The following is a 26,708-nucleotide window of genomic DNA, read 5'->3' as shown; positions in this document are numbered from 1 at the left end:
GACCATAGATGTTGAAATTTTTTCATTTCGTTATACTATACATTAAAGATGCCAAGAAATAATATTCTTGGCTTCATCCTTTATCCAAGTGTAAGTAAACATTTGCATGTGAAGTAACTTCATGACTGAGCTACTTGTATATAGAGGCTGATGACGTCACATCAATTACCTTAGTATCCCATAATGCAACACACATATCCTTATGGACATATATAATGCTATGCATTATGGGAAGGGCCACAACCCAGACCAGTTTCGACCTTTATTGAGGTCGAAACCAGTCTGGGTAGTGGCTCTTCAATAAAGGATGAACCTGAGAATACAATTTCTTGACATCTTTAATTTATAGTATAACCAAGTGAAAAAAAACTTTTAACATCTATCTCTAAATTCAGAGCATTTTAGTAATAAGGTGCGACACCTTTTGACTACTTGTATATGGAAATATGACTTCTGCATTGGTTCAACCTTAGTATCATTTCTGGGTCTGGCTCCCACTGATGTGCTTTTGTGCTGAAGTAGTTGCTTTCCCTGAGATACGAGTGGCTCTGCTCAGTGGTTGGTAAGCCTACCATTGGGCAAAGAGCCACCACTGAGGGTTCTTCCCAGTGGCAGGATTTATCCCAGTGAGCTGTCACTAAGTTAAATGATCCTTCGGGTCCTTCACTGTTGAGTAATCTAAGGGATCGCATGAGTTTTTGGAGAGGTATTCCAGCACTTAAACCAACTCAATAACGGCCAAAGCCAGTCTGGGTGGTGGGCCTTCCCATAATGCATAGCATTATACATGTCTGCAAGGATATGTGTTGCATTATGGGATACTAAGGCAATTGGCATGATGTCATCAGCATTTATATACAAATAGCCCAGTCATGAAGTTACTTCATGCACAAACTCTGTTTGCTTACACTTGGATAAAGGATGAAACCAAGAATATAATTTCTTGGCATCTTTAATGTGTAATGACCATAATCCAATTATATTATTATCTGAGACCTCCCTTGATGAATCCTTGACCCATCGAGGGAGGCTATAAATCACCCAAACCAGGTGTCATACCTTCCCTTAAATTCATTCACACACTAACCCTAAAGGCAAAACTATTCTACTCACTCACTGCTCTCTGGGGATAAAAACCTAGCTCTTACCCCTTTCTTGACTGTGAACAAACTTAACTTCCATGGATGTCTCCTGTTCTCTCCTCGCCTTCCATATAACGAAAAATTTCATCAGATGATATCCTATAACACCCATTCAAAAATTTATAGACCTCTATCATATCACTCCTCTTTCTCCTGTTAACCAGAGTCTGCAATCCACATACTCGCAATCTGCCCTCATAATCTAAATCCCATAATCTGGATATAATCTTTGTAACTCTTCTTTGCACCCTTTCCAAAGCTTCTTTATTCCCTTGGAACCCGGGAGACGAAATCTGTGCACAGTATTCCAAGTGTGGTCTTATCAAAGCCTTATAAAGAGGCAAAATTACTTCTTTATCCTTACATGTCAAGGTTCGCTTCAACATACCAATTATCCTCTGAGTTGTATTTGCAACTTTTGCTATGTGACCTCTGAACTTTAATTTCTTATCCATCACTACGCCAAGATCCTTGTCTCCTCAGTTTCTTGTAGAATAACCCCACTAATATAATATGCCGCTGGAACTCTAATCACACCAAAGTGCATAACTTTACACTTACTAACATTAAACTGACAGCCATTTTCATTTACCCAAATTTCCAGTCTATTCAAATCATTTTGTAAGTGCTGAATATCAGTAGCATCCCTAATTGCCCTGCCTATCTTTTCATCATCAGCAAAAAATTGCATATCTGATGTTAGACCCTGCCTGATGTCATTAATGTATAGATTGAACAATAATGGCCCAAGGACTGAACCCTGAGGTACACCACTGGTCACCTTAAATCTGGCAGATTCACACCCAGTGAATACCATTTTTTGATGTCTGTCTGTCAACTATCCACTGATCCAAGTCAAGAGTTTATACTCCAGTCCCATATTCTCCAGTTTATGCAACAGCCTTTCATGTGGTATCCTATCAAATGCCTTAGAAAAATCCACCATTATCATAGCGTATCCATTCCCTTTATCCAACTCAGCCGTAGCACTGCTATAAAATATGAGCAAATTGCTGATATTTTATAGCAATATGACATTCCTTTAGTGAACTCATGTTGCTCCTTGCAGAGTATAGCATGTTTGTGTACCCATTTCTGTATGCGAGTTCTAACCAACTTCTCTAAATTCTTCACTACCACATAAGAGATACTGATAGGTCAGTAGTTAGACACATTCATTTTTGCACCACCCTTATACAATTGAAACTATCAAATATGTCTTCCATTCCTGTGGTATCGTGTGAGCTAAGACTCAAGTTATACAAACATGTGAAAGGCCTAGCCAATTCGACTGAACATTCCTTTAGCAAACGTTCTGATATTCCATCTGTCCCTATTGACAAATTTATATCTAAGTTATACAACAGCTCTTCAATCTCATTTTCATGCATCTCTAACTCTTCATGCAATGTAGCAGTAGCACTGTGCACCATGTCACATACATCTGGTTGATATAACTTAGCAAAGTGAGCACTCATTAACTGAACAATCTCATTAGCTTACGACACTCAAGTACTATCTGCATTCAATAAAGTTATTCTTTCACATTCATTCTTTCTTTTGCTTGTGGCATAATGATGAAATTCTTTTGGATTGCCTTTAGATTGCATGGCCAATTTCTTTTCATACTCCGATTTAGCTTTCTGCACAATACTCGTTAATTTTCGCCTGAGCATTATATATTTCATAACTCCTCTCACTCGAATTCTCACAATATTCTTTCCATATCATCTTCTGCTTGTGGATCTCTTGCTTAATAAGGTTGCATATCCATTTCACTCCCAACCTATTTATTCTTTGAACACTAGAGATACATTCAGATACTGCCTCATTTAAGCACTTTTTCAAAGATTCCCATGTGTTGCTGACATTTTTCCCATTCAGTAACTGATACCATGGGATCAAAGATAGTATTCTCCTAAGTTGATTATAATTTTCATCTTTGTAGTTCAGCATGTATCCTGTTTTAATCAGAGCATCAACACAATTAGATACTTCCCAAGAAAGCATAGCATGATCACTGTCACCAATTGGTGGTAAAATAGCCATATTCTTAACAGCGACCCCTTCTGACACTATGAGCAAATCCAACACCTTTGACCTCAAGTTTCTTCTTTCACATGCTGTTCGAGAAAGTTGTCTCGCAGCAATTCAATAAATTCCTCTTCTTTCTTATGAGATTTCTCTTCTACCCAATCAATGTTAAGAAAATTAAAGTCACCCATAATGATCACTCATTTGGTATCATAGGCTAAATTAAACTGGCAATGCATTTCTTTGTCCCCCTGCAACTGAGCTGCCAGGTCTGTAGCAACACCCACCATATATTTCATTCGGATAACCTCCACTTCACACAAGATAGACTCAAACTCACTGCTACATGGGACAATGTTACCATTATTGTTTTCTTGTGTTTCTACCCTAACTGGACTTAGTCATCTGATATCATTAGCTGAACTCCTCCTCCTCTCCATCTCTTCTGTCATTCCTAAAAATAGTATACCCATTACACTCGATCCCTTACCATATCTGATTCTGATAGCCAGGTTTCACTAATATCAACAATCTTAGGCCACACCGTATTCAATAAAGCAATGAACTCAACCCCTGTTTCTGATGCTCCTGGCATCTGTGTATAGACATAAGAAATTACCACCTAGCCTATTCTTATAATTAGATATGCAATCTATTTGGTCTTGTTCTAGAATGTTCTCTTTTCCCTCCTCAGACATATTTAAAAGGTCCAAATCCAAAGCAAATTTTTCTGCCCCTTCACCACATACATAACCACATTCTAAGACATTCACTTACTGAACTTTCACACACATTTTTCCCATTCCTCCCTTGATGATCTAGTTTCTCTGACTCTCTGCATTAGGTCTCATACCAAGAAGTAATTTCTCCAAGCTCCTGATGCCATATGAGTTCAAGTGCAGGGCATCCTTCTTATACAAGTCTTTTCTGTCATCAAACACACTCCACAGATCTAAAAACTCGCATCCATTTCTTCTATGCAGCCTATACATGAAATCATTTGCTATCATCACCAACTTAACTCAGTACTGTCATATATGGGTAGTAATCCTACAGTTTTTACTCACTCGCATTTTTTTCTCACTTCTTCCAACAGACCTTTCATATCTTCTCTCATACTGTATTTGTCACTATTTAAATTATTAGTACCTACCAGAACTACCATCTCTTTTACTATTCGTTTTTGGTTTTCAATTAAAATAAACCATACAATTAAATCTAAGAAAACACTTAATAAATCAACAAAAATCGCAGATCTTTCAGGAACTTTCTAACAGCATGTCTTTTCACCAGATAGCCTCGAAACCAATGATCACCAATGATATGTGCAACAACCTTATAAAATGTAATAAAGGCTGCAAATAATGAGGCAAATCACAATGAAACAGCAGATTAATGGGGATTTCAGCACCACATTATAATAAGAAGCAATGTTTGGACAGCATAGCGTCATGAGAAATTCGGCTCAGTTTGCACTAAGTAAATTCCTACCTGTGAGAAATTCCTTCATTGACAGAAAATCTAAAAGAGCACATGGTGTTCTCCAAACATTTCAGCTACTGAAATAGAATACATACTAGTTCAGACTACAACAACAGTTCAGAACAGATAAATAATAAATAATTTTAATACAGAGCTTCGACTAGTTAGAAACAATATCTGGACCTGACTCATAGTTTAAGAAAAAAAATATAACACCAAAGAATAATATTAATTCTGTATATTCTGCAGCCAGCGAGTAACAGCAATAAAGCCATAAATTAAATCAGCCACAAATTAATATTAATGAAAAATACAAGGTCTTGAACAAACACATGCCAAACAACTACTAAGACAAAAGAGAATTGCTGTTCAAGAGCAAGAATACCTTACCAAGAAATAAAAGTGAATATGCTAAACTTAGTCTTGTAAAGAGGATGATTGGAAAGAACATGAAGAATGCTAACATATTAATAGATGATGCCTTGGAAAATAACAATAGGTTAATTATACCAAAATCTGCAACGTCTACTGGTAAGAGATACATCAAGACTAAAGAAAATAGAAAAGGGAAAATTTTTAAAGAACTGCAACAAAAACTTAAAATTAGCAAGTAATTTCTATAACAAACTACTACTCTAAGGGAGTAAAAGGGGTTAGAGATGATAAAGGTGACATGAAAACGGGAGAAAAAGATATCCTTGAAGTATGGAGTAATTACTTCGAAAAATTGCTAAATGAAACAAGCAGTGATAGCACAGTGGTAAAAAACACTCAACAGGCATACAGTCAGGAATATATATCCATACTTGAAGTAGAAAAAGCTATCAAAGGCTTGAAATGTGGAAAGGCCGCAGGAGTAGATGATATTCGACCAGAAATGCTGAACTATGTTGGTATAAAAGTCTTACAGTTGCTGCACTGCATAGTTCAGAAAGCCTGGACAGAGGGACAATTCCCGATGATTGGAGTAGAGCTCTCATAGTACCCATATATAAAAAGGGAAATAAAACTGAATGTGAGAATTACAGAGGAATTTCTCTACTGAGTGTTCTTGGCAAGATTTATGCAAGTATACTTGAGAAACGGCTGAGAAGAACTGTGGAAGAAAAGCTTGGTGAAGAACAAGCTGGATTCAGGCCAAATAGAGGCTATCAGGACCAGATCTTCACTTTACGACAAATAGTTGAGAAAGCATGGGAACATATATCAAAGATCTGTATTTAAGTTTTGTCGATCTGAAAAAAGGCATGTGACAAAGTGCCAAGAGAGAAGCTAGTCAATACGCTAGTTATTGCCTTTATTTGAGTTGTAAGTCAGCAGTTAGAACTGAAGGAAGTACAGGAAGATGGTTTAATGTTAAATCTGGTGTCAGACAAGGATGTACATTATCCCCTCTGTTATTCATTATTTATATGGATCCCATTATGAAGGAAAGTGGTATTAAACATGATATCAAAATTGGTGGTGTTAATGTCAGCTCTTTGCTTTATGCGGATGATGTTATACTTCTAAATAAATACGCTACAAGTGTGCAAGATTCCCCGATTAAATTGAATAACTGTTGTAATAGATATAGTATTGTTGTGTCCCAATTTATGATTATTATTCTAACAATTATCCTTATAAGTGAAATTCTACTTATCTTTATCCAACTGTCATCTATGTACGAGATATTACCCAAAATACAAATATTTAAGCTATTTCTCCCCTTAGTGTCCCTAATATTTATATTATACTGCACCTTTTAGGACATTTAGTTTGAGATATTAAATACAAAAACAAGGAGTAATTACCAAAATATGTCTGAATGTGAGACAATATTGCAGTCGTGACACTTTATTTCGTTACTCATCTAAATATTCTCCCCTGCCACGTGATTAGGTTCATACGTTTTCAAGTGGTGCATTGGGCAGCAATTTCAGACAACTGTATTATCGATGAACAAAGGTTTATTAAACTCATTAGCATGGTACAATTCACTTTCTAATATATATAACTCAATTCAATACTAAGAAAACATTTACAAAATAACATTAGCTAATCACAAGTATTTGGCTAGGATCTGTTGGAACGTACATCCTAGTTTCGAATCTGCCATTTTGTTGTAACGTACTTTTATTAATAAAATCAATTAATTGCTAATTGATCACTAATCCAAATGTAGGGAAATTTATATTTATACTGCGCCACCCTATATTTAGATTAGTCTATATAAAATAGTAGAATCAATTTTCAATTAAATTAGCCGTCTCCTTACTCATTCAGGCCGAATTTAATATTTTCCACTTGAGGCTCCCGCAAGATTCGAATTATTTATGAACGGTGCAATAAAAAAGAATCAGGCAAACACAATATTGAAATTAACAAAACAAACATTTAATATAAGGTTATATGACAAATACATGAATTCCACTTCTAAAATAAGACAATACAATTAAGTTAGCACATCAGGCCAAATCATTCATATTAATTCAGTCTTCAAAATCTTCACATGCAAGATTCACAGTTTTCTCAATTACAAGATTCCTTACTCAGATTAATACAACAGAATTTCTTGTTTAATTAGTTCGCTCTTATCTCTCAGTTATACTCCATACTTAACTCTCAGCAGGCACTTATCATATCATTGATCGCAGCAGATATTATTTCAAGGCAAATTATTTTCAACTTCTAACTTCAGCGATATGCCACAGTAAATGTTAGAATAAGCGAAATGGAACTATCACTCAAATCTTCATACAAAGAAACAAATAAAATATGACTATCCTCACCGGAATTAATCTTCAGCACGTCAGATTTAATGTGAGCACATCTTCAAATTATATTTATTACACCTATGGAACACATTTAAAAGAATTCTTCAAGGTTATAACTAGATTATTATTTGTCGCGCTTCACAATTCTCGACGGCAACTATAGGGCAGATTGATATCCTTGTTTACTACTTCACAACAAATTAAGCTCTGTACAATTCTTCCTAAAAGCAATATAGAAATAAGTAGTAATTCTAAGCTAACTGGATCTATTCTGAATCCTTCATTAACCTTCCAGTCCTTTAATTATCCAAATACGGCACTAAATTCCTATTACTGCCACTGCTGACTTTACTTTCAGCTATCTATAAGTTTTCACTTCGTCTCTGCACACTTCTAAATACTACTCTCTTGAATTCCTGCCCTTCAGTCCTTTTTTTTCCTTGCACCTCCCTGCTTATATCCTTCCTTCTTCCCGCCTCAAAAACTCTTTCTTTTACTCAATATCACTACTCATATATTTCTTCTCTTCTCGTTATCGAAGCTCACGGTCTACACACACGCGTTCCATTTTATTGTTCTCTCCATGGCAACGAACAAAACGTAAACATTCGCATTAACGTTACATAAGGCTATACTTTTACATTGAGTAATGAAAAACATTAATAAAAATATTACAGTTACTTAATTTTCTCTTTCATTTCATTTACAATTAATAATAATAAAATATATGTTACAGTATATATATATAAGGTATATTAAATTATATACATATAATTTCTCATAATATTATTGAAGGAATAAAGTAAATAAGATAAATGATATTTATCACTGAGTCCTTCCAATAGTAAAATATACATTAAAATTATTTAATCAATAATAGCTGATGAAATTCAGGAATAATACATGAATAATAATTCTTAAGCAAGGGATTAACAAATAATTTTTAAACAAGTCATGCTTAATATATGATAGGTTATGTTAAATGTGAATGAAGGACAAAATATACATAATAATTTCATTCACAGTTTAACAGATCCTATATGGGTATTGTGATCATGCCACCATAACAAATTCAACACATACAATCATATGTATAATCCCAGATCTAATTAACACTTTAGTTAACCCTATATTAGTCTGAATACGCTATATGCTGTAGCACATAGACATACAGGGTCTTCGGGATAAATTTGACAGTTTCGTAAGGAAAAAGAAAATCTTCTTTGTATCTATTAAATTTAATGAATTGACAAAAAAAACATTACAGGCAGAGTTAATTACAATACTATCAACAAGATTTACTCAAAATAACCACCATTAGCATCGATCACAGCTTCAATTCTGCTTCGGAACCTCGAACAAGCTGATGCTACAGTCCCCCTGGGAAGGGACGCAAAAACTGTTTTAATTTTATCCATTAACTGGGCTTTTGTATTACTAGAAGTGCGATTGGTGTCTTTTTCAACTGCGCCCCATACAAAATAATCCATGGGGTTAAGGTCTGGGGAGTTTGGAGGCCAAACATTTGGACTGGTGAAGTCGTAGAAATTTTCAGACAACCATTTTTGACTTTTCCCAGAGGTGTGGCAAGGGGCCGAATCCTGCTGCCATACATACGGCCTACCATTGGCTACCCTTGTTATCCAGGGCTTGACTACAGTTAGCAACTCCACGAATAAAGCCCGAATTCCAATGCCAGGGTTCTTCAACACCTGTTCCTGCAGATTTGCGAGGAATTCTGCTGTACGAACGCAATCAGATCGTCTGCTAGGGATCTTTCTTCTTGCTACATCCTCGTAGTCACCATTGCAAGTCTCTAGTTCATGCCTGATTGTTTTTACTGTATTCAGGGAGCATTGGGCAGCAGTCGTAATATCCTTATATTGATGGTGGGCACGAATCATCATGATACAAGTTATTCTCTTCCATGATTCAGGTGGGTTCCAGCTATCCATCCTTTCTGACATCTTGTATATGAATGAAGAAGGGTCCAAACTTTTAAATGAAGAGAAGTGTGTGTTAATACATGTAACTTACGGAAAAATATAATTAATTATAAATATGTCAAATTTATCCCGAACACCCTGTATATGATCAACTCACTCTATTTAACTATCTAAAACTATGTAGATTAAACTATCCTTTCACTGTACTAACACATAACTTTGACATTTAAAACTTTTCTATAAGTTACAATACATATGCATAAATCTCAGGGCACTTGAATAGTTATATAATTAATATTAACAAGCATACTCTCATTACAATCAGTCATGTACTATAGTCCTAGTATAATTTTCCTTAGTCTCTTCAAGTGTTCAGTAATAGAACAATGATTACAATTACCTACGATTTCAATTAACATGAGATTTTTACAGTACCTTTTGAGTTGGGTTTTCTATATTGGCCTCTACCGTTTTTCCGATCGTACTTTCCTTGAATGAACTAATCTATAATCTGTCACTCCTAAGTTCTTTTGGCATTAAACTGGGCTTTCGCGATCTTTACCTATAGTACTTGAATTAAGGACACACTTAGAATCATCTATACAATGGCTGTGAAACTCACCACGTGGGCACTGACTTCTATCTCTCGTTGTCACAGAATGATGAAACACATAGACAATACCTTCTTTCCTGTAGCTAAATGGCATTCCTCATTTCTTACCATAGGAATACGGAACTGAAATCCTGCTCACTTTTGTTCCCTTGTTGTGTCGGATGGAGATTAACTCCAACCCCGCCACTCAGGAGAAAACTGCGTGAAAAACCTATACGAAAAAGCTTGTGAAGAAACTATCCGGGAAAAAGCCTTGTGTGTGTGTGGGGGGGGGTGTTCTAACCCTTTTATACCTTGACCCCTACCGGCACCTTCTTTAATTTCTTTTCTCCGCCCTTACTGGATTCGACTTCACCGACCAATTAGGGTGGCGTTTTTCTGCCAAACATCCTGAGGTCAGCGAGCACGCGACTCACACGTGACGGAATTCTCAATTCGGGAATTGACCCTGAGCGACAGTTTTGCTTTTTTGCTAGCCTCAAATTAATCCCCCTTCCAAAATTTTCTAAGAATTTACTTAATATTTTAATCTCTCATTTCAGGTGTTAAAACTAGCCTCTCACATACAATTTCTTATGACTAATCTTTTCTGTCTTACTTAGCTAATTTTTTCATATCACAACTGTAATATATTCCTTCTTTTATTATTTAGTTCAACAAACACTTTTTGTTATATACTTTACTTGGATGCAAGAATATTTTTCTTTCTTTAAATAATTTATGTAATAGCTCTTATACAGGGGTTTTATTTTATTTTCTCTTCATGTTACACCATGATAACTGAAAATTCCACATACTGAAGGGAAGGTCAGCAATAAAAAGACAAAGACAATGAAAATATGCAGAATCATTGAAAATGTCAACTGCATTGTGAACGGAGAACCTGTGGTACAAGTAAAACATTTCAGCTACTTAGGCACGATTTTTACTGAAGATGGTAAATTAAATATGGAAATAGACAACAGAATCAACAAAGCTGGTATGGTAGGAAGTCAATTGAATAAATTCATATGGAATAAAAGAGAAATTAGTCAGAACACTAAATTAGCTGTATACAAGAGTGTTCAAACCAATTTTAACTTATAGATCTGAGAGCTGGGTCAGAAGTAAAACACTTGACCAAAGACTAGAGACCACAGATATGAGAGTCCTGAGAAAGATTAAGCGGCGTGAACAGATGGCATCAATGGCAATATCATATTAAAAACAATCATTTTTAATATGATGGCATCCTGGAATGCATTAGCACAGCTAATCTCAGATGGTATGGTCACTTAAATAGAATGGGCAAGGAAAGATTAGCAAAACAAGTGTTCTCTGCCAGGTTGGCAGAAAAACGACCTACATATAGGTGGATTGATACTGTACAAAGTGCCTTAGACGATAGAAATATAAGATCTGATAATGTTGGAGTCTTGACAAGTAACAGACTGATCTGGAGGAAAATTGTAGATAGGAAGTAAGTAATGATGTAAATTTTTCATGTAGTACTATCATAGCCTGTACACCCTTTGAGGGTACATGGCAGGAATTTGATGATGATGATGACTACTACTCTAAACCTGGCCAACCTTTTCAGCATCATAAGCAAGATAATCCAAAAGCTGTAACAGAGAAGGGCAACAATGAAGTTGAAGTATCATATGAAAAACAGAAAAACTTGACTTTCTTGTAGACAAGAAAAACTTGACCCAGTGAAGATGAGTTTAATGTTGAACCATTAAAATCAGTGAAGATCACACTCAAAAGAAAAAGAGTGTAAGAAAATTTGAAAATTAATTACAACTGAGCAGCATTCAGAGGTGAAATGTAGACTTTAATACAAATATTATTCAAGAAAAAATGAGTTTGAAAACAAGAACTAACTGTTGGAGATTCAGTAGCACACCCTGAAGAAAATATTGACTGATTTGGACAGTGAGGTGTGGAGAGGCTGTCTGCAAGGATAGAAAAATCAGAACTCCAAATTTGTGAACCTAGAAAGTTAAAGAGACAGTCAAGGAAAATAAGAAAGTGTATTGAAAGCTTGTAGCAAGTAAAGTCAGAATATGCTCTGATAAAATAGAAAAAAACATAAGAAACAAAGCAATGTGTAAAACTAGCCAAATAAAAGTCATGGAAAGATTTTGGCAAGAACATGAATAATAAATATCAGGAAGGTGGCAAAATATTCTGGAGGGTATTGAAATCTTATAAATGGAAGAAAGAATACCATAAAAGGAATCAGATATAAAAAGGGACATGAAAACTAAAGATATTCTAGATCTGGAGTAATTACTGTGAAAGAACTAAATGAAACAAGCAGTGACAGCATGATAGCAGGAAACTCTCAAGAGGAATACAATCAGGAGTACGTGTAAATACCTGAGGTACAAAAAGCTACCTGAAATGTGGAAAGACAGCTGAAGTAGATATTTTGACTGGAAATGGTCAAATATGGATATAAAAGTTTCACTGCTATGCTGCATAATTCAGAAGGCATGATCAGAGGGTTGAATTCAAGATGACTGGAGTAGAGCTATCATAGTACCTATATATAAAAAGGGAAATAAAACTAAACGTGAGAATTAATTACAGAGGAATTTCACTGCTGAGAGTTCCTGGTAAGATTTATGCAAGCATACTTGAGAAAAGGCTAAAAAATTGTGGAAGGGAAACTTGGAGAAGAACAAACAAGGTTCAAGCCAAAGAGAAGTTCTAAGGAAGACAAATAGTTAAGAAATCATGCAAATATAACAATGAACTGTATTTAAGTGTTGTAGATCTGGAAAAGCCATATTACAAAGTGTGCCAAAAAACTGTTCAAACACTACAATTATATTGTATGAATGGGTCATTATATTGTTAAATACAGTTTGTATTTATGTCATAAGTCAGCAGTTTAGAATTGAAGGTAGTACAAGAGATGGTTTGGTGTGTGTATCAGATGCCACATTATCTCCACTGTTATTCATCATCTATATGGATTACATTACAAATGTGGTGTCATTAAACCTGATATGAAAATTGGAGATGTTAATTCCAACTCTTTACTTTATGCAGATGATGTTATACTTCTAAATAAATCTGGTACAAGTCAGCAAGATTCCCTAATTAAAGTGAATAAAATCTGCAATAAATTTAATATGAAAATGAGCAATAAAAAGATAATTTTTGAAAATAGACAAGAACACTGCATCCTGAATGGAGAACCTATAGAACAAGAAAAAGATTTCAGCTATTTAGACAGAGTTTTTAGTAAAGATGGCAAATTAAACATGTTAATAGATATTAGAATTAGCAATTAGAATGGCAGGAAGTCAACTGAAAAATTTATATGGAATTAGAGAGAAATTAAAACACTAAATTGCAGTATATAAGGCAGTGTTCAAACCAACTTTAACTTATGGATCTGAGGGCTGGGTTAGAAATAAAACCCTTGATTAAAGTTGTATCACAAACATGAGTTCTGAGAGAGAGATTAGGGGAGTGAACACATGGCCTCAATGGCAGAATCATATTAAAATTTAGAATATTATGAAGGAACTTGACATTGTTTGAATTCAGGAATGTGTGAGTAGAGCTAATCTTGGATGGTGTAGTCACTCAAAAATAGGAGAGGAAAAGTTAGCAACATAAGTGTTTCTGGCCAGAATGGTAGGAAAATTTGTTAAGGTTTGGGTAGCATAAAACATCAAATTTGGTTGCATGAATCTAATCCAATAGGAAACTCTCATCCTCTGTACTTCAGCCCAACAGCCAAGACGTTCATTTTTAGTCCACTAGGGCATTGATTCTTAACCCGGAGGGCCGTGGAAAATTTATAGAACGTTTCTAGTTAAATTTGGCTAGAGGGATTACCGTAGTGTGTAGTGTTCGTGAAAGCTCAGGATAAGATAAGTATTATTTTCAGTTATCGTTGATAAATTTATTTAATATTGCGTAGTTTTGTTTGCCTTGCGTCTCTTAGTGCATCTTTTTGTGTGTTTCTGGTGTGTCATAATTTATAATTTGATAAAATACGTTGCAAGTAAGTATGGCTCCAGTACGAAGGAAAATGGCAGCCAGTAATGATGGTTCACCATCTTTATCAAAGAACGGTAGTATAAAAGAGATGATTCAGTGTACTAACTGCGAAATGTACGCTTTGCGGAATGCAGTCGGAGTGTGGTTAGATGATAATAAAGGAGTGAATGTGTGTAGAAAATGTAGGGAGAATGAGAAATTGAAGAGTATTTCGGATCGTGAGTGTGATATTTTTGTCAAACTTCAGAATGAAGAAAATAGGGATATGACAAGAAACGGCGAGGTTGTACCAGAGAATTGTGAGAGTGTGAATGATAGTATTAGTGGTTTTACTGAGAATAAAAAAGATGAGATAGACGTAATGAGTGAGATCACATTGTTGAATGGTGCGATACAAAGGGCAAAACAGCAGCTAGAGCGTATGAGCAAAAGTCAACCGAACGAACCAGCCAATAAGTATGACAGGAAAAATAGACGTATGAGTGTGAACATGAACAAAATGAAGGATACAGTGCTGTATGGAGACTCGTTAGTACGAGGTGTGATAGTAGAGGATTTGACAAAATCGTACCAATGTAACTGAGTCTATTAAAGAGCAAAAGGAAAGGGTGAAAGAAATGATTGTTGTGGCAGGTACGAATGATTTGAAAGGAGACAAAATGGAAATGATAGAAGCCCTGAATGAATTGTTTGAGGTAGCAAAAGAAAAGAGTGAGAGAGTTAGAATGATTAGTCTTTTGCCATGGTATGACAGTGAAATGCTTAAAAGGAGGGCCATAATTACGAATGACTTTATGCGTGGGTTATGTATGATGAGTGGTGTGGAATTTGTGGACGTGTGGAGTGAGTTCGATGGGTGAAAGGATCTATATAAGATGGATGGATTGCATTTGAATGGTTACGTGTAAGAAGACTTGAGAAAGTGTTGCTGAATGTGGTGGATGTGCAAATTCAGGGAAACTAGATTTATTAAGGGGTGGGAGTAGATATACAGTCCTTAGGGAGGCAGTCGAATGTAAGAATGAATATAATATGCCCGAGCAAATAAGGACAACAAATCAGAGTGGGATAGTTAATATAAGGCATCAAGGTAGGGTTGGGGCTAATGGGGGTCTTAAATTCATGTACACTAATGCTAGGAATATTAGGAACAAGAAGGAAGAGTTTTTGGCCACGGTTGGCACTTCCAGACCACAGGTTATTGGTATTAGTGAAACATGGCTGACTGTAGATGACATAGCTAGTGGGATTGAATGTGATGGGTATAGTGTGTTCAGGAATGACAGGGAGAATAAAATGGGGGGGGGTGTTGTTGATGATAGCTGATGAGCTACAGCCAAGGAGAATATAAGTTGAATTGCAGGATTGAGAAAAGAGCACATTTGGTGTGAGATTGTGGCTAGCAGAACTAAATATACGATTGGGTGCTGCTATAGACCAGGTGATGGAAAAGATGGTAGTGACAGTATGCACAAGCAAATAGAAGAAATGAGTGGAAGGAGGGTGATTATTATGGGAGATTTCAACTATGGTCGCATTGATTGGAGTGAGGAGAGGACACACGGGAGGAAGGAATTGGATTTTATGCAGTTATTAAGGGATAACTATCTGCGACAGCATATAATGGAAAATACTAGGGGTCAGAGAGTGCTTGACCTAGTAATTACATCTGAGGATTTGGCTGTAACAAATATGACCACATTGCCACCAATCGGTGAGAGTGATCATAGGGTCTTGACTTGGGAGGTGGCTAAAGGTGTAGAATTTTCAATTAAGACAGGGTACATGTGGAATTATCGGGCTGGAAAGTATGACAAGCTTAGGAGTTTGATTGGTTCAGTGCCATGGCATGTACAACTGCAAGGACTAGAAGTCGACAGTGCATGGGAGGTAGTTAAGAAGTGTTTGCATGAAGCAATGGCTGACTGTATACCTAGAGTCCGAATAATAAATCAACTAGGGGTTAAATGGATGAATAACACCATTAAGCTTGAGCTGCAAAAAAAAGAAACAACTATGGAGGGAATTTAAGGAGAAAGGTGACCGGCAAACACACGAACGGTATAAAGCGCAGGCCAGAAGGGTAACGAGTGTGGTAAGAAAAGCAAAAAAGGATTACAAAAGAACACTGGCCATGTGCAGGCTAAAGAGAATCCTAAACAGTTTTTTAGATATGTAGCAAGTAAAAAGAAAAATGTACATGGCAGAATGATTTTAAAGAATGCCGATGGTAGGGAGGTAACTGAATCAGTTGATATAGTTGAGTTACTGAGTGAGCACTTTGCAAGAATATATCATCCAGGTGGTGACATTGCAGAAACGAATGTACCAGTAGATTATACGGGAATTGTAGTGAATGAAGTGGAGGTGAGTAGTCTATTGCATAACCTCAATGTCAATACATCTGTGGGATTGGATGGTATACCAGCTCGTGTTGTACGAGAAGCAGCTAAAGAATTGTCAGTACCCTTGACCATTTTGTTTAATCTGAGTCTCGGGTCTGGGTTAGTCCCAAGGGGGGTGGAAAGAGGAGAAAATAGTTCCACTGCATAAAGGTGGTTCCAAGACTGCTGTTGTAAATTACCGACCGATTAACATATCAGGAATCATTGTCAAGGTCTTAGAGAAATTAGTCAAGAAAAGAATACAGGATTGGATAGATGAAAATGGGATATTGTATGGGGGACAACACGGTTTTGTGAAGGGTAGATCATGCCTCAGTAACTTGCTCACGTTTTATAACACAGTGGGCTAGGAAAAATGGATGTCAATTTAATGTGCCAAAGTGTAAGGTTATGCACTTTGGGGTGAAAAGAATAGCAGCAGTATATCACATTGGTGGAACCGTACTCCAGGAGATTGATGAGGCCAGGATTTGGGAGTGTTGGTGGATAGGGAATTGAAGTTTAGGGGGCACATTGCAAAAGTCGCTAAATCAGCTCATCAAATCACTTGGTTACTGAAGAATATTTTGACGAGCAGAGACAAGCAAGTTATTGTTCCTCTGTATCAAGCCTTGATAAGACCCCATCTTGACTACTGTGTCCAGATCTGGGTCACCAGGGTTTCTTCTTGATGGGGAGGAGGTGGAGAGGATCCAGAGGCGAGTGACCAAGATGATAGCAGATCTATGGAATGAACCTTATGAGAACAGGTTGAAGATTTGTGGGTTGCCGAAATTGGTTGATAGGCAGAAAAGGGGTGATATGATTGAGACATTCAAAATTACTGAAGGGTTTCTATAAGATTGATCCAGAAGATATTTTTGAAAATATGACTGGTGGTGGGAGGACTAGGGGCCATGAATGGAAGCTGGGCAAGAGGGTGGTTGACAAGGGTGTTAGAGCTAGGTTTTTTACTTGGAGAGTAGTGAATGAGTGGAATAAGCTTCCAGAGTCTGTTGTGGGTGCTACGACCATGAATGAGTTCAAGGCAAGGTATGATAGATACTGTGTGAATGTCGAATAGTTGTTCTTGACATGATGTTAGGGCCTCCCTTGATGAGTCTGTCGACTCCTTGGAGTTGCCCGGAACAATAACAATAATAATAATAATAAAAAAATTTTGAAATCTCTTAAAATAATTATTTTTTGCTTTCAATTTAATGCAGTAGTTTCTTTTGTGGTGGTGGTGCGACAAGTTGACTTTTCGCTGCTGGCAACACTGCCAGTTGTGACATCTGCCTACTGGACATGTGAACATGTGATAGAAGTGATTCTCTGAAGTTTTAAAAAATACTGAATGCATAGAATTTCTATGCATACGAATACTTATATCACTTAAAATAAATCTATATCACTGTATCACTTAAAATAAAGCTGCATAGATAGATTCAAAGAGTATATTCAGATGTTTTTGAAATGTTTACAAACTATTCACAAATGATTTCAGTCTATAATTTTAAATTTGATAAACTACATGTAAATTCTTTAATTATATATCATCTCCATAGATTAATTTAAAAGTTCAATAAATATTTTCCAAACAATGAACTCGATTATAGAAAATTGTGGATTCAAGATCCATATAATAACTGCGAAAATACAAATTTATCACCAACGAACTATGACACACTACTGGGATTGACAAAGAATTTAAGTCTGATCTCCATTTTCAAAAAGAAAAGTTTGGTCCAATTTTGGATACATATCTGGAAGGAATATCTGCACCTATTTACCACTGCCATTCAAAATTTGTTGCCTTTTGTTTCTACATATTTGTGTGGAAAGGGATTTTGCACAATGGTAAATATTAAACGAAATCGACTCCGAATAGACTACTGCATGCGAATAGCACTGAGTAACACAACTCAGTGCTATTCGCATCAACTCAGTGTGATGTAGAGACAACAGATGTCTCATTAAAATACATTTGAGTCAAGTTGATTTCTGTTTTCTGATTTTTTTTTCTTCATAATCAGTAAATAAAACCACTATTTACAAAAAAAAAAAAAAAAAAAAAAAAAAAAAAAAAAAAAAAAAAACCATTTTATTATTATGTTGCTACAAACTAATGGGCCACAAAAATATTTTAGGATACTTAGGAGGCCAAAACAACTAAAAGGTAAAGAACCACTGCACTAGGAGACACTATTTAAGACTTCAAGCTCACATTTGGTTTCTATACTTCAGCCTCATTACTCAGTGCATACATATGCATATACTGTACATGTTCTCTGATGGTGGCAATTTGACTTTGCTGGAATACTGGAAATATTAAATTTATTGTAATGAATATAACTGTATTATTTTCAATTTCCTTAAAAAACACACTTATAAAGCAATTTTACCACAAGACTTAATATGTCTATGTTACTTGCATGCCACCTAACAGCAATCTTCTTTGTTCACTAGTGAACATGGGCAGGCTGTGTATTTGTACTCATACACTTCAACAATTGTTAGTGTTTGTGTGCAGTGTGGAAAAAGTGAACCCCCGAGTTAAAATAGATGATGCTTTAGCCTGCTATCAAGAGATTTATGAAGAGAAGAAAGAAGTTACTGTTCAGTTATCTCTTGACAAATCCATAAGGAAGATTGACTAGCCAAATTAAAAACTTATTTTCTCCTATTTTTCATATTATTTACCTGTTAATTACTTTGCATTAATAATTTCATATTGAAATCTAATTTATGTATGCATCCTGTGAATGAAACTAAGAGAAATAACGTTTAAAATATGTTAATGTGCTACTGCAAACACATAAGCAATAGGCAAATAATAGGCAGTGTGGGTTAAATCTGACTCACATTAAAGCTAGTGGAACATAACTCTTACTTAAAATGGGATTTGATTTGTCCATATTCTTTATTAAAAAAAAACAATCTGTATAACGTAACATTATAAAAGCAATATTTAGATAATTTATATAAAAACTGAAGTTCATTTACTGCAACATTTTTTCAGCCTCAATTAATCACAGTAATTGGACACCAACTTATCAATTTTCCTAATCTCACAATGTCAGATTGTGGAAACATTTTCCATACGACATCAATATTAGAACCATATTAAAAGTTAACAATCTGATTTTCGAGAATATGTAAAAAAGGATCTAATGAAGTATGATCATGTAAGCAGAAAGGGAATGTGGAAAAACAGAAAACCAGAATGTTAGAAAAAGGAGCCACTATATCACAAGATTTTCAGAAACTGATCATGATAATAAGGACAATTCATCGACACAGAGCATACCCCTACCTTAAACCTGATTTAATATCAGGTATTGTTTTTCAGCAATCACCCTTCAATTCCAGATACTTATTCATTCACAGTTTAAGTGTTATGTACATATGAATCATACTGTACATCTGCTTCTCACTGCTACAAAAAACGAACAGAACAAAAGGAATTATTTTTTTAGAGGATACAAGTTTGCTATAATTGATTTCCATTCAAAAGCATTGATGTCACAGGAATTGCGCAGCAGTCTGCTACAATGAGAATTTATGTTTTCACTGGCGAGTATGCTCTTTAATTGGAAACACCTCATTCAAATCCCATCTAGGACACAAAAAAAAACTTTATAAAGGTATTTCCTGTACGATACTTTGGTTTTTCATCCCACAAAATTGGTCAGAAGAACAACAGTTTACAGGCATAACACACTGGCCTCATAGCCTTAGTTTCTTGCTGTAAATTCTAAGACCAACCAATTAGCCAGTATACTTCATTTTTAAAAAGGAAAATCTTCACCACTACTTGTGACCAATTAAGCTGATCTGTGTGCCAAGTGAAAAGGGATAGTAAACTATGGATTCAAACTGATGTATTTCCAACACCAAAATGTACATGCAGCACTGTTTGTTCTGCTAATCCACAGTAGCAACATATGCAGGCTAAGGTGAAGCTTCCATGAAGGCCAGGTTATCAGAGGTGCAAAGATCACAACAATATATTTATTTACTTTCTTTATTTTATTTATTTATTGCTTTTTTTTTGAAAAGCATACGAATGTTGTGAAATAAATCATTTCACAACATTCTTATATTTTTATAAGAATTTTCATACTCTTCACTGTAAACAGCATTATATAATGTGCTGTTATTTTCAATAATAATAAAAAAAGTTTTCCTCAAATTAAGAACAAAAAAAAGACAAAAAATTTGAAAATTTGTTTATGTCTTTAATATTCAGACACACTGAATACATTAATTATCAGAAATAAAGGGAAATTATTACTTACTCATGAAACATAATCTGAAATTTCAAAATCAAATCTCAACTATCCTTAAATAATCATAACTATCAGAGCAACTTTATTTAACTTACTAATGAATTCTTTCCTTGTTAAAATGATTAAAATAATTATAATGTATTTATTGTGGTCATTACTTAAGGATCAAAGACAGATAAGTTTGGAGATCTCTATATGGTTTGCAAAGATAAACAGCAAATGGATTAAGGCTTCTAACTCCAATTATCATGGTTTATTAGGAAAAACAACCATTAAACAGCAAAGCAAATAGCCATGAAATACTTACTAGACTTCTGTTCAGGATGTAGACTGGTCATTACTAATGTCATGTTCCAACAAAAATTTGCATGAAGGGAACAAAGCTGTTCTTTGTGATATCTTCAAGACTGGTTTGGAATACAAGAATGTATAAGGGATATGTAATTGGAGCTGATCATCTAGTTTTCAGCTGGATAAGAATGAATATAGTAAGCAAGCTTTAAAATCAATCAATGTTTAATAGCTTTCAGAGGTTTGTTTTGAAACGCTTACTTTTGGAGACAAAAAGTGAGTTTCAAAACAAGAACCAAACCTCAGAAAATCAGTGAGAGAAAATGAAAAGAGCCAGTCCTTTAAGAGAAGAATTTATATTAAAAGTTTCTGTCAGCATGTGGTCTTGAAAAATGCAGAAGAAAAAAGTAATAAATATGAATGAGTAAAAAGTCATAAAATAGACTGAAAGAATTTGAGAATGCTCAGTAGGCTCTACTGAAGCTTAAAAAGAGGAAACAGGATCATAAAAAAAAAACATGATAAATATGACATAAGGAGAATGTGGATATCTGGAGTAATGACTAAAAAATTATTAAAGAAAATAAAAAGCAAAAGAACAGTGTTAGAAAATATTCAAGAGAAATGCAGATATATTTCAAAATGTTGTGGAAATATAGTAAGAGTAGATGATGTCTGACCAGAAACATTTAGTAACTTATATTAAGGTACAAAAGCTCGCAGTGGCTACAAAAGAAATGAGAAAGCTTGGTTAGAAAAGCACACTCCCAGTGATTAAACAGAATGTGATAATTACAGAGGAATTTCTCTATTGAATGTTCCAAGCAAGCAAGCATAAGAAAAATTGGAAGAACAAGCTGGACTCAGGCCAAATAGGAGCTATCAACATCTGATTTATACTTTAAGACAAATAGTCAAGAATGCAGAATGCAGGAATATAACATGGATCTGTTGATCTGTTTTGAAGATCTAGAAAAGGCATATATATAAATATATAAAAAGTTCTGACACTACAATTATATGGTGTATATGAAACTTGATAGAGAGTACATACATAGCCTATATTTAATTTGTGCATAGCCAAAGGATGCTGGGATCTGTTTTGATGCAAAATTAGGTGTAAAGCAGTAATACCCACACTATCATGGCTGTTATTCATCTACATAGATAACATTATGAAGGAAAGTGGAACTAAACCTGGTATCAAAACTGCAGTTATTCAAATCAGCTCTTTACTGTATGTGGATGATATTATACTCCCAAATATACAGTATCTAGCAGGAAGTCTATAAGACCTGCTAATTAAAATGAACAATTGCTGTAAGAAATTCAATATGAAATAGTCAAGAACTTGGAAAATATCAAGATTTTTATAGAACAAGTAAAACATTTCAACCATTCAGACCTAATTTTTAGTGAAGATGAAAAATTAAATATGGAAATAGCTAACAGTATAAGCAAATTTAACAAATTTATGTGGAATAATAGAAATTATTCAAAACTCAACTCCAAGACAGTGATTTTTAAACTGATTTTATTTGTGGATCTGAAAGATTATTAGAAATAAAACAACTGAAGACTAGAGACCATAGATAATGAGAGTCCAGAAAAAAAAAATTAGGAGAGTAAACAAATGTCACCAACTACAAAATCATATTAAAAATGTAGATATTTTAAAGAAAAACTTGACATCATTAGCATTCAAGTATGCGTAAGCAATCAATCTAAGGCAGTATGTCACTTGAACTGAGTGGGAGAAGAAAAATTAGCAAAGGAAGTGCCTGAATGGCAGAAAAATAACCCTACAGGAAATTCAAGATCTAGGTAGATTGATGCAGATTAGCTTACCAAAATGTAAGTTTGCCAATATTGCTAAGCTGACAAACAACAGATTTAATCTGGAAGATAATTTTTAATCAACAATAATGTAAAGAAATAATATATCAAATAAATTACATTATAAGATACTGTTTAATATAACATTTTCACCAAGGTATCAAAGTGCATCCTCAGTATATCAAATTGGAATCAAGAAACACACAAATGAAACAGATAATATGAAAGTGAAAAAACTGCTCAAACTGTAGACAGAGTTGGATTTGTAACAAAGTTCTAATAATGTTAAAAAAATAATAATAAGGCATTTTTCAAACCCACTGGTAGTTGCTCAAGCTAGTCAATTTGATGATATCCAAGGACTTCTTTGAATGCTCATTTCCTAAATAGGCGACCAAGTAGAAAGGTCTCTATTTCCTAACCACCTTGTTGTCTAATATCAACCTTGCACCTTAAATTCTCCCCCCCCCATACACACACTTGTTGCTACAACAGTTAAAAACAACAAAATTAGCAATGATGTAAATACCATTAATATGGAAATATATGAGTGTATAATGGTAAAGAGCTGAGTTATGGTAAAGAGCTGAGTTATGAGTTGAAAGTATGCCAAGATAAACATGAAGCTCATGCTGAACTTATTTATGGCAAATAAAACTAAACTCCACAATATTATTCATAACATAGGTTACTGTTATATTTTGTTTTCCCAAAAAATATTGGCAAATACCAACATTATTTTGTGGTATTATTATCATTCTATATTTTGCATATAGAATGATAATACTACTGTATCAGCCTACCATTGTACACATAATAGTTTGTCATAGAAGACAGTTTGCCACATTTGCTATTTGATAGCTTGCAGAGCTGGATGACCAAAGTGGACAGAATACGTGCTTTCCAACCAAACAGACAGGTGATCTGAATCCAGCCATTGCAGTGATGCTTGTGAATGTCATTAGGAATTTAACTGTCAGTATAAGATCACCACCCTGCTTGTTGGAGGCCTGAAGAAAAAAAATTTCATGTTAGGTCTCTAGAACAGGGTTTCTGGATTATGTAAAAAATATAAACCAATAAATCAAAAAATAATCATGGCATTGCAGGTTTACAGTCTCATCGGTGGCAATCTCTCTCTCACACACACACACACAAAATTAATTTCCTATAGAAAAGCATTATGCTTATAGGGCTTTGGTCAAGGATAATTTTTTGGCAATTTTTTTATAATTAGTTTATGTTCTCTACTCAATTTTTTTATTGAATACCATTTGCATATTTGATTCTACACTTCATTTCTGAAAGCTGCTCAAGTCTGATTCTGTTTAAAATCTTTTCAATATGAAACTTATTTTAATCCTAATCAAAACTAAATGGTGTTCACTTCCTATTTCTAATCTCCAGCATACTTGTGTGCGTAACAAGCGTGAAGATATCTGCTATCAACCATAACTTTGTCAGAAAGACTTTTCTTTTTACTTGCAGATTCTCTCCATGGAAATTTATGCAGACATATGTAAGAAAATGGTATTTACTATCATTCTATATACACGAAACAGAGCAGAAGTGCATATTACCATTCTAGCTATATAACAGAATAAAATTAGCTTACCATCAACTTTAGTTGAGCTATGAATAGCAGTATTTGCTGCATGGGTGTATCGTATAAGATCTACACCATATTTCTTACTGTGCAATGTTCTTTTATGTCTATAAAGAAGAAACAAAAACAAAAAAAATTAGTAAAGCATCTTTCCGAAGGTAACTTAATAGTAAAATATTAAACTAGGTTTGTTTGCTGAGTAGACATGGGGTCTAATATAAATACATGTTAAGTTTCATAACATGTTTTTTATAACAATTCCTAATTGCAAAACATATTAACAGAAAGTAATTAATGTTTTTCCCCCAATTAGAAGTTCAAAGTGCATTAAAATTATTAACTTCGCTGAAACAAAATAAATTTTTTTATGTTGCTCCCATCCACAAAAGTTTATTAGCAACCTTATGATGGACTTTCTTTTAAGTATGCTTAAATATATATCACAATTAGAAGAAATTAAACTAGAATTTTGTCATTACATATCAAAAATAGATTTGATATGTAATGTTATGGCTGAATCAATGTTTTTTTCATCACTTTCCACTGAATCTCCAAGGTCTGCTTTTTGTTTTCAAACTTTTATATATTTGAATTTACACTTCACTTCTGAAAGTTGCTCAAGCTTGATTCTTCTCAAAATTTGAGTACGTATTTTTATTTTCGATATCAAACTCATTTTTATCCTGATCAATACTAAACAGTAATCACTTTCTATTTCTAATCTCAAGTATACTCATGTCTTGAACAAGTGTGAAGATAGTGCTATTAGTAATAACATAGTCAATAAGTCTTTTCTTAGTTCTTGCAAGATCTCTCCATGTGAATTTCTGTGCATCTTTATGTTGGAATCTGGTGTTGGTAATGACTAATCTATGTCTTGAACAGAAATCCATCAGGCATGTACTATTATTATTATTAGCTATGCTCTTTTCTCCAAATCTTTCTATATGACTGGTATTCATTGCCTACTCCAACAAGGATCAACTTTTCTTTTTGTCAGCTGCCATATTTAATAACTTAAAAAAATTCCTTCACTAAGGAAGGATAAAGACACAAATAAGTTTTTCATTGTTCAATTCTCCATTATGATGATGTTTACCCATATCATTCTTCAAAAAAAAAAAAAACTTTGGCATTCAGTGTTAATTAAAATGGCTACTCGATTATAAAACAGTATTTCTCCAGTTATGTCCAAAAGTTGTGGTACAGAATTAACACCCATCGTGTATCACCTTATATAAACTGTCATATTCACATGGCATATACTGAACATCATGAAAGCAAGCTATTATCTAGCCTCTACTTTATAGATAAAAAGTCAGCCTTCAAAATATCATCCCATTACTCTCACATCAGTACTCTTGAAAGTGAAGAAACTGGGTGCTGATGACTTATGCGAGCACTGAGGTGAATAACGTTGATGGCATAGGGGAGTTGATTTGGATATATTTCACATTGTGTCAGATGCAATATAATCAATTCCCATATGTTGTCAACCTGTTTTCCCCACATCTCAACCCACAGTATTGATGCCGTCACAGTATTGATACAGTCCACCCATAATTAACTGCCATATAAATTCCGCACATATATTTACCATCTTTGACAGCAACTCTCTTGTACTTTATCATCCCCAAATGATTACCTCACGATCACTCTCAGTTACCACCGCCTTCACCAGCAGTAATATTAATATCTCATTCAGACCTACATCTTGTGAGGATATTATCATCATCATCTAAAGAATTGTCAGTGCTCTTGACCATTTTGTTTAATTTGAGTCTCGGGGCTGGGTTAGTCCCGAGGGGGTGGAAAGAGGGGAAAATAGTTCCACTGCATAAAGGAGGTTCCAAGACTGCTGTTGCAAATTACCGACCGATTAGCATATCAGGAGTCGTTGCCAAGGTTTTGGAGAAAGTAGTCAAGAGAAAAATACAGGAATGGATAGATGAAAATGGGATATTGTATGGGAGACAGCATGGTTTTGTGAAGGGTAGATCATGCCTCACTAACTTGCTTATGTTTTATAACACATATTTAATGTGTGATGCTGAACTGGATAAGGGTAATGGGTATACAGTGATACTGCTGGACATTGCTAAGGCCTTTGACAGGATACCACATGGAATTCTAATCAGGAAACTGCAGCATATGGGAATGGATATAGGGTTGGTGAGATGGATAGGAGGGTGGTTGATGGAGAGATATCAGAGAGTAGTTTATTCAGGGGTAGAGTCCAAAAGACGACCTGTGACTAGTGGTGTGCTGCAGGGTTCTGTTCTTGGACCACTACTATTTATTTGTTCATTAACGATATAGGA

At 34.8% G+C, this 26,708-nt stretch overlaps 1 protein-coding gene across 1 annotated transcript in view; it reads right to left on the bottom strand.

Annotated features, from left to right (window-relative positions):
• LOC150100596 (WD repeat-containing protein 82-like) overlaps positions 1–26,708 on the bottom strand; it is a 131,669-nt gene that overhangs the window by 85,933 nt on the left and 19,028 nt on the right. The window contains exon 2 of the mRNA XM_090401178.1: positions 24,397–24,494. Within this exon, the coding sequence (XP_090257304.1) occupies positions 24,397–24,494 (98 nt within the window). The remainder of the gene's footprint in view (positions 1–24,396; positions 24,495–26,708) is intronic.

The sequence above is a fragment of the Typopeltis vanoorti genome, chromosome 12 (assembly GCF_054136105.1).
Source record: "Typopeltis vanoorti isolate ZY-2024b chromosome 12, IOZ_Tvanoo_1.0, whole genome shotgun sequence".
Classification (NCBI taxonomy): Eukaryota; Metazoa; Arthropoda; class Arachnida; order Uropygi; family Thelyphonidae; genus Typopeltis; species Typopeltis vanoorti.
Note: the sequence above shows the minus strand (reverse complement) of the source record. Positions and strands in the feature narration are given on the sequence as shown.